This window comes from Pleurodeles waltl, chromosome 2_2 (assembly GCF_031143425.1).
Source record: "Pleurodeles waltl isolate 20211129_DDA chromosome 2_2, aPleWal1.hap1.20221129, whole genome shotgun sequence".
Classification (NCBI taxonomy): domain Eukaryota; kingdom Metazoa; phylum Chordata; class Amphibia; order Caudata; family Salamandridae; genus Pleurodeles; species Pleurodeles waltl.
The window spans coordinates 1,025,059,955-1,025,077,824 of record NC_090439.1 but is presented as its reverse complement, the minus strand read 5'-3'; the positions used below and the strand labels follow the sequence as shown (position 1 = coordinate 1,025,077,824).

At 44.5% G+C, this 17,870-nt stretch overlaps 1 protein-coding gene across 2 annotated transcripts in view; it reads left to right on the top strand.

Annotated features, from left to right (window-relative positions):
* The window catches only part of KCNQ3 (potassium voltage-gated channel subfamily Q member 3), a 660,337-nt gene that overhangs the window by 425,863 nt on the left and 216,604 nt on the right, over positions 1 to 17,870 (top strand). For both annotated transcript variants that reach the window (XM_069220769.1, XM_069220768.1), the window contains exon 3: positions 11,687 to 11,813. In XM_069220769.1, coding sequence (XP_069076870.1) covers positions 11,687 to 11,813 — 127 coding nt within the window. The remainder of the gene's footprint in view (positions 1 to 11,686; positions 11,814 to 17,870) is intronic.

The window sequence follows — 17,870 nt, the reverse complement described above, 5'->3', positions numbered from 1 at the left end:
TGATACTCATCAACCCACCCATACTTTATATGTAATGGGTTGATGAATTACTTGGTCGTATAAGTTACAGCGAACCCAAGTGCAAGCCCCTCTAATACACCGGAGAGACACTTGGGAGGCTGAACGAGGGAGAACTGTCCACAAGAAGGAAGGGCCAGGGCTCTTGCATACCCGAGTACTGTCTATCAAAATGCCAGGTTTAAACTGATTCTATTCTTTATCTTGCATAGAGATTATCTCCACCCCACTAAGATAAATAAAATGTTCCCTGTGGCTCCTGCCACCCGTCCGCACTGTGTCGCCTCAACAACTGATTTTTCTCATATGTTTTGAGACTGTCCACACGTATCGGTTTTTGAGAGCAAAGTATTTCAGGACTTGACAGACTACACTGGAGTATTTCTCCCACCTACATGGGAATCTTGTTCACTGGGATTGTTCAGATGCTCAAAGAAACATAGAACTGCGGCCCGCTTTCTCGATTTAGGCCTCCGCCTGGCAAAAACGCATGGTTACATCCAGGTGAAAAATGTCCTCAGCTCCCTCATTTGCACCTTGGCTCTCGGTAACATTGCAGTGGGCCCAGGCAGAAGAGCAGACACACCCATACACATTCACAAACACACACACACACACCCGCCCGCACGCACATGCTTACACACACTCACACACACACACACACACATGCCAGCGCAAACGCACGCACACACACTCACATCCACACACACACACCCAACAGACACACTAGATTTTCACACGCCGGAGCACTGGTCTTTCCCCCCTCCCTCATAATTAACAACACTTACCTCTTAATTGTTCCAATCTCCCCGGCCTAAGCTCGTTCTGCCCCATTTGTCACTTCAGCGCTTTCCTTTGATTTTTTTTAGGGTGGAATGCACAAAGTGCTCTTTCCCTGGTGTAATCTCTCTATGGGCTTTTTACCATGCCCATGTCACTCCCATCAGTTTGGTTGGATTGTGGGCTTGCCTTTTAAAATTCGCTTGATTTCATTAGTGAAAGGCATGCACACATCATACCTTTTCCGATGTTTAGCCCTCCTCGAGTGCACCGGACAACTACTGAAAACAAACGAGGCTCGACGTTTTCCATATGGATTCTGGACTACTTTTTTCCTTTTTATTTCATAGGCAGCGCAATCCCGCTGGGCAGTAATCGAGCGCTTTGCATGACATCGATAAGTGCACTTTGCCAGTTACATGGATAATTGCACGTTTGCCTATACGTTTCACTGCGAGCGAACTTCTGTTTCCTTTTGTGTGTCTGCTTTGCGCTCATGGGGTGGGGGTATGAATGATTGGGGAGGTGGGGTGGAGGTGTGAATGTTTGAAGAGAGGTGCATATGTGTGAGAGGGGGTGTGTGTATGTCAGTGTGAGAGCGGGTGGGGGTGTTAGAATGGATTTGTATGGTTGGGGGGTGTTTGGAAATGCATGGACGGCTGGGGGAGTGTTTGTAAGTGTGTGGACAGGTGGTGGAGGTGTCTGCATATGTGTGGATGTGTGGGGGTGCATGTGCCAGCAACAGGAATGGGGATTCCTATTGCCGTGAGCGTTACCACCAGGGTTATTGTGGCGAAGTGACCGCCACGGAAAGCCTGCCGGTCTGCAGCCTTGTAATCTGGCTGGCAGGCAGAGGCCTGCCGCCGGGCTGGAGGAGCTCACCGCCGGCCACGTCTACCACACCGGCGGACCAGGTGGCGTTGTGGCAGTTTGGCTTCTGCCAAACCCCACATCTTGTAATGCAGCGGTCTTCACAGCCGGCTCTATGGCGGTAAAACCACAGTAGCGTGGCTGGCGGTCTGATGACCACCAGCCTTGTATTGCGGGCCAAAGTGCCTGGTTTAGAGGTGCGCAGATGCAGGACATGGACGTAAAAGCGACATGTGTCCCATGCACCCTGTTGAAGCTGCACAGATGTCTATACACACTAAACAGGGAGGACAACATCTGCTCTTTCCTGATAACGGACACCTGTTAAACTTTAAACCAGGCCTAAAGACTTTTAAACTAAATGACAGAAAAGTGTCAAGGTGCATCCTGGATCCCTTGATGATGCTCCTCGCTACTCCCTTGCCCCTTGGTAAAATATTTGCCTCCATATTCATTTTGACACAGTTTCCATAATACCACAGTTTGACACTGGAAAGGTAATTTAAGGTGCTAAGTGACTGCGAAACATGACAGCCTTGACTAGTTTGGTTTGTATGTTCGTTTAATGCCATAGATTATACTGTAGCCTCTGGCTATATTTGTTCCATCAGGCCCTCCACATTTCTCAGTAGGATTATATAGGTAAGCGACTGTGATTTGCACAAAGGATTTAGGATGTTGATAAACAACAAAGGGGCATGTTCCTTGCTGAGATCGCACCAAATATACAGAAAATTGTAGCAATAAACTTAGAGCTTAGTGGATGGTTTAATCAAGGGAGTAGCCAGAAAATTTAAATAACCCCCACTTTGAATCAAAGATCTTATGGCATCTACCCTTCAAAGCGAGTGATCGTAACCCCCTTCTCAGCCCCCCCGAAAAGAGCTCTCTTGTCTCTTCTATCCAAGCATCTATCCATTCATACTTTCATCCTTCAGCCATCCACCAGCCCTGCCAAGTACCATACATCAGGTGTTAGTCTAACGCATTTTAATGTGGTGGTTTGCATAAATGCATTGTCAGGCATTTTTAGCACCTTGACCACGTGCACGGGTTAAGAATGGGTGAAGTAAGTGAGAATATAGGGGCATATTTAAGAAATGTGACGATGTACTGTGTGCAGCGCTACTGTTTTGCGCCCCTTAACACCCCCCAATCCACCATGTGTGAACCATGTTTAAAAATATGGCGCACCATAGTGGTAGTTAGGGGACTGGCATCAGAATTTTTTACGCCAGTCCGGCGCTTTGCACTATTAGCATCAGAACGTTGACGCTAATCCTGCAAGGCACCCAGGGGCCCATTGTGACCAATAACAGCCTCATTTTAGCGCCTGCTCTGAGAAGGCATTAAAAGTGCTCTAAAGAAATTGCGCTAAGAAATCTTAGATATCTTTGCTCAATTTGTCTGCCCCCCCCCCCCCAACGTGGGAACGCCCCCTTTACATACATTATTCCTGGCGCAGGCATAATGTAACGCCAAGGGTTGCAAAGTGGCGCAATGCATGCATTGTGCCAGTTTGTAAACATGGTGTGGCATTTTTGGCCTTCTAATGCCACATTAGTGTAAAAACAATGACCCATATGTGTTGTTAGAATGGCTCTAGGGCAGAGGTCTTCAAACTGGGGGGCGGGCCCCCCTGGGGGGCCTGAAGTGATCCCAGGTGGGGCCCCAGACTCTGGCCAAAATAAATATTATACAGATAACAGGCCTTTGTTTTAAGCAGAAGCATGTTATTGCAGTTTTAAAAAGGTAACAGTACTTAACTGCAATGTTTAAACAGGTTTAGACATATTTAAACATTGCCATGTTTATAAAATAATTGTGAAAAATTCTGAGGGGGGCCCAATGATTTGTATTTTTCAACTGGGGGGGCGCGGCATTAAAAAGTTTGGAGACCTCTGCTCTAGGGGCTCCTAAATATGCCCATAGTGCTTTCATCTCAATAGGATGCTGCCACCTGCTGGTTGTGTGGTGTAGCACATAGGCTAAGGCTTTGTGATGTTCTTGAACCATCTTTTTGTATGTCATTTCCAATTAAATTACATTATTTGCATAAGTTGAGTTAATGTCTGTAAAAGAATACAAAGTTTTCAAACATATACATTGACAGTCAGCGGTGTTTTTAACTGTCTTTCGAGCCCTGCTTCACTGTGCTTCCTCCAAAATTGGCATAGACTTAAATTGCGTCTCTTGAACAAAAAAAAGTCAGTATTAATTTTCTTCTTTCTTCCTAGTTGACTGGAACAGGCTTCTTCGGTTTTAATCTATAACTTCATTGTTTTGTAATTATCTCTGTACTTTTATTTTATAAAAACTACCATCTCTTTCTATAGAAAAGAGATAAGAAATAGAGAATATTTGCCTGAGTCACCAATCTACCCGATAGTTTGTGTTTTTAGGTCTAATTGGTAAGCAATATTTTTTTTTGTTACTAACTTATTTCTGACTCCCCTTCTTTGAATTAATTATTGAATCTCGTTGGGATCTAAGGGTATATTGTTTTCCCTCGATCGAGTTGATTTTTACATTTATTTATGGCTGGTCCATTTTCCGGCAAAACACTTGCCCACCTGTGCCATGTGGTATCTCATGGCCCGAAAGAGCAGGCACTGAGGTGCCCTTTCATTTCTGGTGCTTTGCAGCAGTTTTAAGATCTTCTTAGAGTTTCTCATTACTGAACTGGATGTAATTTCTGATATTTATGTTTCCTCGACTTCATTAATTGATATTACTCGCAAGAAAGTGTCACTTACAGTCGTTGAATGTCACTTATAATTACACTGAAATTATGAGAATGTCACACATAAGCAATCTGAAACCTTGGCAGCTTTGCATACACTGATATGCACCATTTCTAGGCGCGGCCTGTCCTTAGGGCGGAGGGGCCACCCCCCCCCCCACCTTTTAGCCCCTCGTGGAGTGTGCCGGTCAGGCTGACAGACACTCTTCATGTTCAGGTGAGGCAGCCAGGAGCAGACATGGGCGATTTGCGCACACTCCTGGCTGCCTGAGCTGAACTTTGCTGGGCTGAAGAGGTCACAGCTCCTGTGGGCGTGACCTCCTCAGCTCAGCAAAGGTGCCTCGAGGCCCTCCCCCGGATGACGAGGGAAGCGTCACCCATTGACTTCGACCTGGGCGCTTCAGGTTTAAGCCCTGAAGCGCCCAGGGCGAGTGTCAATCAGTGACACCTCGTCACAGAGTGGGGTGGGGTCAGCAGTCTCACGGACCCCATCCCACTCTGTGACGAAGTTGGGACTGCGAGGGAAGGCAGCAGTCCCAACCCTTCTGGGACCTCCGAGGCTGAAGGTAAGAGTGTGTGTGTGTGTGTGTGTAATCTTTTTAAATGAATGTTTGGTGCGTGCATGCGTGTGTGAAAGAATGAGTTTGAGTGTACTTACCGCCCGCCCCCTCCTAAAACTGACCATTTCACCTTTACATTCTGTAATCTATTTATTTTTCATCATTCCATCCATTCGTCTGTCCTCCCAACCATATCCAAACCTATCCATCCATCTCCAAGCCTAAACATCAAACCTATCAAATCATCCATCCACCCTTGCACTCATCCACCCCCAGTTTCCCTCAATCATCCACCCATCATCCCTTCATAATTTCTCTCACTCATCCACCCTTTCACGGTAATCAAGTACATTTGTTTTCCGAGTTTCCAGAGAGAAGCGGCCCACGAAGCTCTTAAGCGGGAGGAGGGGGGTGAGGAACTCACGACGCTGCTGTGTAGACTAATAGACACATGGTCCAAAATACAAGTAGAAATCAGGACTTTAGTCCAATTATAAATAACAACGGCCTGATGTTCAGCCGTATGACCTGATTTATTAGCGTAAATTGGCATTTTATATTAAGACTACGTGAACTTGCAGGAAATGCAGTCTGTTGACTTTGGACATTACATGATGATAGTGTACCACTGCCAGGGCCTGATGTGTCTGATCGAGGATAGGATTGCCTTGTAAAGTAGGTGAGCACCCTGTGTTCACAAAAATATGCAAGTCATATTCCCATTCTGGATGCAATGAGATGCCTGGCCCTGCTAAAGGCAAGTGCAGCTGTCAGTCAATTCTTATGATCGGAATGGAAAGGAAACAACCCAAACTGGAATGGGGTTAGAAGGCTGGGTTTCTTCGTGGGGAAAGTATTTTCCTTGTGGAAGAAAAAACGGAAGTGCAGTTCCCCAGTCGTGAAGTATTTATGCACGTGTAAGTGTGCATCTGCTCTATTTACACACGAGGAAGGGAATGCCATTGTCTGGAAGAATTTCAAATGAATTGCAGAACTTAACCTGAGTGACTGCAGTTGCCGAGGCCTTCCAGGAGTCCTCCTGGAATACTCTGGTCAATATTTTCTAAAAGCTTGACTAAATCTATGCACGTAAGTTTAGGATTTCTTTTAAGGATCCCATCCTGGGTGATCAGGCTTTTGAAGGAACCTGTGGAGAGGCAGAACTAATGACTATTGGAATGGAAGAGGGACTAGACGTCATTTAAATATCGGAATAATATCAAATAGATTAATAACTAATGGAGAACCAATTCAAAGTATCCGACCAAGATTCTAGAGGTACAAAAAATCGAATGTGTTGAAGTAAAGTAGCTCTGACTCTTTCTTCTTTAATTGTTTTTTTTGTGATTATTCAGAGCAAAAGCAGTTTTTGTAATCAGAGTACTGAGAGAGTTTTGAAAGCGCCTAATTGAAACAGATTTCGCTACTGGCTTTCTACTCGATTTAAAAAAGTAACTCACAAGTACTGCTTTGGACTCCCGGTTTACTCCTGAAATTAAACAGTAAACCAGGAGTACTCCAAGAGAAAGGGACATTAAAGTCTGTGCAAATTGGGTCCAAGGTTTAGAAATGTAGTTGAATTCTTGTGCTGAAATGTCTGCTCCATGAATGAGCCTCTACAATGTAATGTTGATTTTTTTTTAAAATAGAAAAAACACTTTATAACAAGACCTCTTTACCATGCCATGTGATCTGGAGGCATTATGCAAGTGTTTGTATTACATTAGTTGTATTTGGTGTAAAACCATTTTGCAGTATTCTGTATTATAGTGCTATTGTTGCTATGCTGACTGATAGCGAATGTCACTGGAGGATCATGTAAATCATGATAAATTGATTATCTTCTTCCTCTCGACCTAACACGTGTGATTTCCTTCGAGCCTGATGTTTTTATCTGAAAGTCTATTGCATGGTGGTGGAAGTAGACACACTTCGATGTGTGGACAGCAGTATATGCGTAATGTCTACACAGTCCTGCAATTCTTAGCTAGGCTTGGTGCCTACATGCTTTTGATGTGTTAGGGTAACCTGACTTGCCTACTCACTGTTTCCTGATAAAGAGCAAGTGTCACACAGTGGAAGACAAGATGAGCTGGGAGCTCCCGTGCAGAGCGGGGTTTCAGCTCGAGTGTGGGTGTTGTGCACAGTTGTGGGTCGATCAGAGCTTTTGCAACCTTCACGATGCAGCAGCAGCAGCCTCCGACATTTTTGTTAGTTTTTTGGGGGAGGGCCGAAACTGTCGCCCAAAGGCAGCGCTTGACACAAAGCTCAGCCCCAGCTCCATGGTTTCACCCCCATCTCCATGGCTCATCCCCTCTATAGATCTCGCCCCTCCTCTCACACAGTGAGATTTATTCCTACTTTGGCGGGTTTGAGTTAGCGTTTCTCTACAGCACAACATTTGAGACTTTCATGGCTGACTGCTGTAAATGTTTGATTGTCTTTGAAGTTTGCAACATACTGGAAACAAGGGGCCATATCACATAAAGTGGGCACAGCGGGTACTAACTCAAGATATTTCTCTGCCAGAGTGGTTTTGTAAATAGTTGCGGAACTCGAGAGAGAGGTACTTCACCACAGCAGCAGTGGTAACTAGTTGTTTTTCACAGCAATTTTAAAGGAGTGTACTGCTGTTGTCTAGAAATATGGCAGTGGTTCATGGCGCCTCGAAAAGCAATTAGAAGCACAAAAGAGCATTATAACATCACACAATGCAAAATAACAAGACAAGCCACAATGGCACTAAAACAGTACAACATATCAACACACAACGAAATGCGGCGCAACAAGCATGCGCAGATGTTCTTGTCACACTACCATTTTCACGTCTGCTTTAATAATAATGAGGAAAAGGTGTTTGCCCTCAGCACTGCCTTACTTGCCACCAATGACTTCAAATAGTGGCAGTCAAAAAAGTGCACTAATAAAAAGTTGTGCATATATAAGAGCAAGGCAAACATTAAGTATAAAACCCCGACCACAGAGGTCACACCCACTACAAAGGCTCTAAAAGAGGCTTATACATCATATTAATACATGGCAATATTTCATCATGAGAATTATATTCCAAGTTACCTACACTTGTTGGTACACTCAGCACCACAGCCAGTTATAAATGTTTGTAATCTGGCCTATGGTGTGTTATAAGGTGATGCAGCTCTTTGAGGCGTGTAGGACTGGCCTCTGTTGTATACAAAAAACCCACCCATTTTATGAGCATGTGTTTTATTGGGTCGTATGTGTACCGAATCGGACGTGTTCCTCAGACAATGCACAAAGTGTATGTGGGGAAGCATGTCACTTTCTTCTATTGTCAGATACACAACTTAGTGCACAGAGCTGGTCACTGGGGTCCAGGAAACAGTTAAACGTCTCACCAACAAATCCAGTTACAAATCATGCTTAGCAGATTGAGGCCCTGATTTGGAGTTTGGTGGAGGGGTACTCTGTTGAAAACGTGAAAGGTGGCACACCTGTCTTACTACAAATGTCTTAGGATATAATCCACTTGTAATAAGGCAGATGGAATGTCTGTCATGTTTGTGATGGAGTGGCCCATCCATCAAACTGTAAATCAGGCCATAAGTGGCGTACTCTGAAATTAATTTACAAATCATGCTAAGCATAAGCAATCAAATGCAAGTCTACAGCCATCTGGAGTAGCCAGGTCAACATACAGCACGTTACTCTCATTCAGGAAACAATTATCATCACTCTCAAACATTCAGAACCTTGTTACTCACACTCACACTTGAGGTTTTGCTACATGTCCCAATCTCTATCACCAAGGTCAGGGGGATCTGCCCCCTGCTTGGTGGCAAACCCAGAATTGTCCTAAACCTACTTGCTCTGGAGGGAGTGATAGATGGTCAGCAGCGTGATGGGAGACCATGCGAGCAGATGTCTGGCCTAGTGCTCATAATACACTAAGGGTCCACCCTTAAAATAGAAATGTCCAGATGCCTTGTTGAGAAACATTTGGTGTACCTAGTTAGCTAAGGACTAATGTTGGAGAGCAAGGCTCACTTCTGATTAGTGGAGTAGGCCCTTCTCAATGCCCCCACATCACTCCCTGGGGCTGTTACATTTGTCATTAGTGACAAGCAGAATGCCACCCAGTTATTGCCTAACAAAAAGATTCTTAGAGTGGATTTCAGCAACCTGCCTCCATATTCTGGACCTCTGCACCTTCTGAAGATAGCTGCTGAGAATAGTAGATCTGGGGGTCTGCATGCTAGCGACTCTCACCTTTGAGAGCATCTAGATCTTTGGTCCGAGTGCCCAGTCTACCCCTAAGTTCCTGCAGAAGGGACTAGACCAGGGTGGTAGAGTCCAGGCCCATGGTGATTCCTGTGAGCAGTTCGAGTGCAAAGGTCTTTTAACTTTCTCAGAACAAAACAGTACTGGAAAAAAATATCTGAAACTTCCAGAGCATTCATACTTTTCCAACTTTTGTCTTGCAGACACACGTCAATCATGACTATGCAGGCAATGTCAGTTACACTAGACTGTGCCAAAAAGTATCTGGTTGTTTTACCATTGCTATCCAGCTTTGCAGATGCCTGTGGAAACAGTAATCACAAAAACATAGAGTACACTGTTCCAAGGGTGAGAAGTAGGGAAACCTAAATGTTTAGGAGCAAGAGCCCTCACACATCCAATTGGATGTCATGCTTCATCATTGGGAATGCTCCTCGTCAGACTAGCACTGCAATGTCTGACGAGCTCCCCAAAACGGGGCTCTTTGCCAGAGATCTTTAGTAGTGACTGCCGTAATAGAATATACTGTGGGCACTGCCGACCTGCAGACACTAAATAAACAGGAGAGGGAGAATCTAAAATTGGCTCTAAACCTCGAACAACATCACAAATTTATTCAGCTAATATAAGGTGTAGGCCAAGATTAAAAACAAGTTGAAAGTGACAGTTGAGAAATCATGCTCAGGCACTCTCTGAATCAAAATGTAAATAAGAGGCCAGAAATGATCACAAAACCTCTAATCATGGGTGAACATGTTTTGCGTCTCGGTGGTCCAGCAAAGTACAAGTCAAATCTATGTTACAGGGCAGAAGATAAAAATTGTGCTTTATTTGTATATTTTCTATCTCGCTGCACGTGGACAGAACAGTTAGTAGCTTCCCTTTTGTTTTAATGTCTTTATAATGTTTTTAGTTATTTATTTTTTACGATCATAAAATGCTCTTGTGTTGCTTCAGCATGCCTCTGGGTACTTCAGTCTGAGCGCTTCTTTGTGGATTCCTGTATGCTGCGTTCCCACATCAGGTGTGATGTTGGCATCCACTACTGTTTCTCTAGCCAACAACATTGTGCATCTCAGAGTTTTATTTTCGTTGCTCTTTTCCTTAGGCATAAGAGCTTACAAATCCCATCATGCAAAGGTGTGCTTGGCTAAAAAAAGAACCTAGGTGAAAGTGTTACACATGACGTGTGCTCTTGGCATCGATGAATGTGGAAGTTCTCTATAGGCATTAACATCAGTTCCAAGATCCTCTATGGTTTAGTTCTTATGTTCCATGTAGTTGGTAGTGTCAAGTCAGAATCTTCAAAAGAAGTAGAAGAGTGATGGTGGAGGTTAGTATGTGTACAGGTTTGCACTCTTTCGCAGTATGTGGGTCCGGGCCCATTAAGTTGCCGTACTGTGAGAAGGTGTAGATGGTGTTTCAGTAGCTAATGTGCGGTAGTATCAGAGCATAAATTAAATCAGTGCGGTGGCCTCAATGGAGCAGTGGCAATGATACTAAGGAGGTTTGGCAGTTCCTTTCAACATCATCTTGCCTCGCATAGGTGATGGAGAATTTGAAGCACACAAATGTTTCCCAGTTTCTTCCTTGTCTCGGACAGAGCACTGGTTCTACCTAGGCACTGGGCCTGCAACTCACGAGGAGGATGCATATCTTGGTATCATTAAGGTTCAGAAACTTTCCTTAATCCAAAAGCATCGAAGGTTTTTGGTGAAGTGCAGTAGTAGTACTGTGTCACATTATTTGATCCACACAGCAGTACATGGTTACTGATCCTTGAATACTGTTGGCTGTCCTTAAGAACATTTCAGGTTGCTTGAAAGCCTTATAGATGTTTAAAACAATAATGCATCTAATTGCAAAAACACTTACATTCCTCCTTACAAGTGAAACAATTTGCTGAAAAGTAGTCTATTTCTGAAACAAGCGATAGGGGATTTCCTAATCTCCTTCCATTACGTGATCCCAAAAAATCAATTCATTTGCTACAAAATTGAGCCAGTTCCTGAAAAAAAGGATATTCACTTTACACATCTGAATCCAGTGGGTCAGCTTCCATAATGTACATTGTTGGGATTCGGCAACTGTTTCTGAATTTGTGTGTGACTTGCACCTCACAGGTAACGAAATATTCACCTAGCTCTGTAGTTGAATGGGCTCCATTTTGTAGGTGGCCTTTGTTATGGGACATGTGTTTGTATTTCATATGTGACTATGTTCTGTGTGTCCATCAATATGTGAGATACAGTCGAGAATAGTAGGAGTGAGAAACAGCAATGTTCATGAACGGTAAGCAAATTCTGAGGTAAATAGAAGTCAATGAAGGAAGATGGCGGTGTCACCATGGTGTATTAAGAATGAAATACTCATAGTACTGGCATGTTGTGAGTTCACCATATAATCTATTTATAGTTTTAATAATAAGGACATACATTTTGGTGTTTCTATACAGGAAACATTTGCGATAGTTATCTTTGGAGCAGAGTTCGCCTTAAGGATCTGGGCTGCTGGGTGTTGTTGTCGCTACAAAGGATGGAGGGGGCGTCTGAAGTTTGCCAGGAAGCCCCTCTGCATTCTGGGTAAGTATAATAAAATGCTCTCTCTAATTTGCCCTGATATTTTTGGCTTGCTTGCTGGTGGTTTCTTCATTTGTCTAGGGTAAACCCCCCCAAAATCAGAAGCAACTGCATTGACATACCTGACTAGTGCAATAATGAGGAAAAGGTGAAAGTTAGGACCACATCAATATTTTGTGCCTGGGATAAGATGCAAACTGAGAAAATGACGTTTACACCTGAAACTGAGAGTGAGTAATGAACTTTTGCCATACCAAAACAGGGTGACAGCCAATCATAGTTTCTTTTGAAGAAAATGCCACGATTTGGTGGCAGCACATTCAAAAGTAAAATCCTGTTTATCTGTGAGTGTGAATATAATTGACATGCAAGGTAGAGCACGGGCTAGATTTGTAGGAGTTGAGCATAGTTATTACATCTTAAATAAATACATTCATAAGTAAGAAAGCAAAAAGGAAATGTTTGACAATGTTCTTCTTCACCTATATATAGGGTTTTTAGTCAGGAGGGCCCTCATTTTCCAAGAGGGTGGTCCATGCTATCAGTTGAAAGGTGGGGCTGTTGTTGGGTTACACAGACCATCCATCACATAATAGCTGATGCCTCCACTACTCACCACTGTCGGAGAGGCAATATCTGCTGGATCGCCTTGGAGTTTGGCTTCATGCTGAAGAATACTGCTAATTTTGTCCATCAGGCTCACATAGTAGATTGTTGTTAAATATACTTAGGCCCTCATTATGACATTGGCAGCAAATGCTGCCTACCGCCACAGTGACGGGCACCAACATACAGTTGCCGTGGCTACCAGCCGCCAACTGCATTATGACGGTAGGCAGAATTCCACCAGAAGGCTGGCGGAATTCCGTTGACGGTCATGGCAGCGGACGGCGGTAAGGTGGAGCTGCTGCCAGCAGCGCCACACCAGCAAAACAGCCCCTACCTTATCATGTTCCATGATACGGCCTGGCGGACGCTGCTACTGGCAGCAGCGCCACGTCCCGTCTCGTACTGGAGGACTCCCTGCAAGCAGGTAAGTCAGGTTCTCCTACAGGAGAGGGGTGTGGGGGGTGTTGTGTGCATGTGTGGGGGTGTTGTGTGTATGTGTGTGGGGGAGTGTGTATGTTTTTGTATGCGTGCATGTGGGTGTGAGTCGCGTGGAATGCGTGCGTGAATGAAAATGTGAGTGTACATGTATGTTGTGTGCTGTGAATGCATGTGTGCAACAATGTATGTTAGTGTGTGTTGCAATGTGTGGGTATGTATGTGTGCATGAGTGGGTGGATGTGGGTATGCGTGTGTGTATGTGTGCGCGGGTGGGTGTGTGGATGTCGGGGTGGGAGGGGGAGGGTGGGGGAAGATTGTGGGGAGGGAAAGGGAGGTGGGGGAGACGTCTATCAGTGCCAGGGAAGGAATTCCCGGGCACTGATAGTGCCTACCGCCATGGTTTTCGTGGTAGTCAGATTGCCACGAAAACCATGGCGGTAGGCGGGGTCATAATCCTGAGGGTGGGATTGTGACGGCCGCCTGGCTGGAGCCCGAAGTCTCCAGCCCAGCGGCTGTTACCACCCTGGCGGACGGAGTGGTAATAAGTGTCATAATTTTGGGAAAGGTACTGCCTGCCTGTTGGCAGCAGCTTTCCCCAAATTACCGCCACCCTCCAGGGTCGTAATGACCCCCTTAGTGGCTAATGAGGGGGAATTTCTAGCAGAGTGCATGAATGTGTGTGCCTTTGTGTGTGTGTGCACGTACGGCATGCACATTTTACACATTTGCATGCACTGGAGGACATTTTAGCTGACTGCTTTTGATGATTTGTTTATTCATTATCCCTTGATTGTATATGGGTTTCGGGTCACTGTCCTTTACACATTCATGAGAAAAAACAACAGACATTTTACTTGTTATAAAAAAATGGCAGATAAACTCAACAAGCAGCATTCTACCCTCTTCTAAGATCTGCTTCAAGATGCAAGCAGCAGTAACAGTAATTTGACCTTAGCAACTCTTTAGTTGTCTAGAAACTGATATCATCTGAATCTGGTAGAAACCAGAAGTAAGTGATAGTGTGAGCTCGTCAGTGGTGAGTGAATTAAAGAGGGATTGAGTGAGTGAATTTTAGAGTGAGTGATGTCAGCGAGTGCATGAATGAATAAGTGAATAGGTAAAGGTATTTTTTATCAAATCAGTTAGTGGGACATGCATAAATATAATCATAAGGCACACATTATAAACCATGCCACACATAGATTTTCATTTTATTTGGAACCGTTAAATGAAGAAATAAAATAAAAATGTATAATTAAGAAGGATATTTCGTCGCCCCTTGCCCCAGGTTGTTTATAAAGTGTGTTATGCCTTGGGATTGGCTATTTCTTACTTTCTTGGTAGTTTTACTATGCTGGCAGTGTGAATTCTTGCCAAAATATGCACCTGCGTAGCCTTGCGTTTTGGCTTTATAGTAATTGCACTTAGTATACCGCCTAGATTGGTATCCATAGCCTGTGCCCTCTTGCTTTTTCTGTCATCCATCCCCTCACCGTCGCTCACCGACCTCAGGGGCTCCCTGGTGCATGTAGTTAATTTGTGAGGGTTCTCTCCGGGCTTTTTTTTGGTGCACAAGATTGATAATCTACTTTATTGAAACTTTTTCATTAGCGTCTTACTGTCTTTGATTCTAATTTCTTGCAGTATTGTCAATTGCACTTGTATGTTAAAAGTATTTGTGACAAAAGAATAAAATAATGAGGCTCAGATATGTATAGGGTTCATTATGGCAGACATGAGTCCCATGGACATCACTTAGGGGTACCCAGTGGTAGTAGTGCCTCTCCTGGCTTCCCCTTTTCTATCCCTGGTGGTCTCCTTACAAACCCTGGACTCAGTTGTCATGAAGGCAGTAGTAGGAACAGAAAGATATGGAGCTAGTAGGGTGCTTAGTGACTAAAGGTGCAGCAAAGGGTGAACCCTGCGATGGCTTGAGTGGGTGAAAGCGGGCATCACGTCACTCCCACAATTTGACATTTTCATGAACCAATGCCCCTTTCTGAGATTAAAAAATAACAACATGAAAAGTATCAACTCTGTTTAATCTTTGGGGGATGGGACGCTAGTCACTCTGCCAGGCACAGCATCTTTTCAGCAACGAAGGACATGTGGGTGGAGGAGAATGAATTGAAGAGGCAAGACAGGTCCTTGAAGTGGAAGATGAGAATAATTTGTCCTGTAGCTCTCAGCATCATTCTAACGCTGGGCGCCTCTGTACCCTTCCAGATTGTGTCTAACAATTACAGAGGGAAAATTGGATTCAGAAAGGGTTTATTCATCAGATCTACGGTATTCATGCCGAAGCAAAACACTAAATTAGCATAACACAGCATGTTAGTTATTCCTAATTGTTCCTCGTTTCATGTATTTGCAAGCCCTGCCGAACAAGTACTTTCACATTTGCATTCATAATTGCTTCATAAAATAGGCTTAGTTGAGAAAGGCAAAGACAGAAATATGGATAGTTCTCAGATTTACTTTTGAATAACATAATTTTCTGCAGCCTTACCTATCCCTCTACGTTAACTGCCTGTAAATGGGTCTGTCTATCTGTTCTTCACACAACAGGTTTTATGGATTTCTTTCTATGTAAATGTTGGGCCTGGCCCTTTTTGCAGGGTTATCCTCAAATGTTTTGCATTCTTCCTCCTATTTTTTTAACCTGTTTTTGTTGGCTTTAGGACTCTGGGCACTTTACCACTGCTAACCAGTGCTAAAGTGCTTTCTGTCTAAATTGTACTGGTGGTTGGTTTCTCCATAACTGGCATATTTGATTTACTGGTGAGCCCCAGGTATAGTGCACCAAGGCTATAAATCAAATGCTACTATTGGGCCTGCAGCACTCACTTTGCCACCACATAGCAGCCCTGTAAACATATCTCAGGCATGTAATTGCAGTGCCTGTGTGTACATTATTAAACTGGCATGTTCACCCGGCAGGTTCACCCACAAACCTTCCCTTTTATTACCTGTAAGTCACTCCTAAGGTAGGCCCAAGGCAGCCCCATGGGCAGGATGCAGTGTGTTTAAAAGGTAGGCACACGTACTGGTGTATTTTACATGTCCTGATAGTGAAATACTACTAACTTCGTTTTTCACTATTGCAAGGCCTATCCGTCCCATAGGGTAATATGGAGATTGCTTCAAAATATCTTTTAGGTGTAATTTCCCGTTGGGAACAGATATGGGGTCTCTGAACTCACAAATTAAAAATACACCTTTTGATGAAGTAAGTTTTTGAATTGTAAGTTCGAAAATGCCACTTTTAGTAAGTGGGCATTTTCTTGCTTAAGGATTTTTTGTCTCTGCCTGTTTGCTGAATGTACATCTGGGTCAGAATGACAGTTGGGCTGTTTGTGTGCTCACTCTAGACAGTCACACAAAGGGAGCTGAGGTGTGCTCTGCATTACCTGATGACCCTTCACCAGGCTGATGGGTCTTCCTGAGCTAGAGTGGTGGGAGGAGCTGACACTTCCACCTCAAAAGGGCTATACCTGCCCTCACACAAAGCAGTCTCCAACCCCCTTGGAGTGTGACTGGGGCCACAGCAGAAAAAGGTAGGGTCTTGTACACTACAAAGACCTCTCTTTGAAGTTTGCCTTCCTCAAAGACAGAAATGGGTATGAGTACTGGACCTCTGACACCACCTAGTTAGACCACTAACACTTCTGGACAGAGGACATTCTGCCAGGAAGAAGAGCTGGATGCTGTAGGAGGGACTGCCACTCTGCCTGTTGCTTTGTTGTGATGGCCTGCTGCTTGCTGCGTCTGTCCTGGGAGTGAAAAGGACTGGACTTTGCTTTCTACATCCTACTTTCCAAGGTTCTCCAAGGGCTTGAACTGAGCTTGCCTCCTGTTAAGACGTCTCAGGGCCATCAAAGACTTCATCTTCCAGCAACTGGACTCTCTTGTTGAGAGTCCTGACTTGCCAAGTGGTGCCAAATCCAGTTCCTTGGCCCTTGGGAATAAATTCTGGAACAACCAGGAAGAAATGGTACATCGACTTCCAGAGCGAGTTCGGATTTAGCACTGCTGCTCAGCAAAGTGCCGATGCCTGCACTGGAATGGTGGTCCCCACTGAGTGCAATGACTGCGACTTACAATGCAGGCCCGGACACCACGCCTCCGAAGTCCTGCCACAACATGAGTCCAGAGTGCTATGTTACCAACATCCGTGTCACCAAACTCCGATGCAGCACCTTTGACCCCATGGTGTAATTGTGACACGCCAAGTCAACGCCTCACGTCTTGACCTGCTAGATTCATCAACCCTGCCTAGTCGTAAGGGGCCGCTGGCTCCTCATCAACACTGCATCGTCTCCCCTGCAACCGTATGGAACCAATGCCTCACCTTCACTGCTGAGTAGTAAGGAACTGACGCCTCACCTCCCCCGTGGCAGTAAGGAACCAAACCTGCACTGGCTCTAGCGATGCCTCATCTTCCTGACACCGTGCTACATCTTTGTTTCCTCATCATTTTCCAAGGTACTGTAGCCGAGGTCTAGACAACTTTGTAGACAGCCCACGCTCCCTTGCGGTTGGCGTCGGACTGTTGGAAGCGACTCCGTCAAGCCGTTTTGATAGTCCCATTTTGAGCTATTGTGTTTGTAAGCGCTATACTACCTTTAATCTTTAAAACATTTTGGGAGTTATTACAACTTTGGAGGAGGTGTTAATCCGTCCCAAAAGTGACGGGAAAGTGACGGATATACCACCAGCCGTATTACGAGTCCATTATATCCTATGGAACTCGTAATACGGCTGGTGGTATATCCGTCACATTTGGGATGGATTAACACCTCCTCCAAAGTTGTAATAACCCCCTTTATCTTTACTTGTGTATGTTGGATTTTTGTTGTTTTGGTCTTGTTTTACTCAGATACATATTGACTATTTTTCTAAACTGGTGTGGAGTACTTTTGTGGGGTTTTCACTTTGTGTGTGTGTGTGTGTGTGTGTGTGTGTACAAATACTTTACACATTGCCTCTGAGATAAGCCTAACTGCTTGAGCT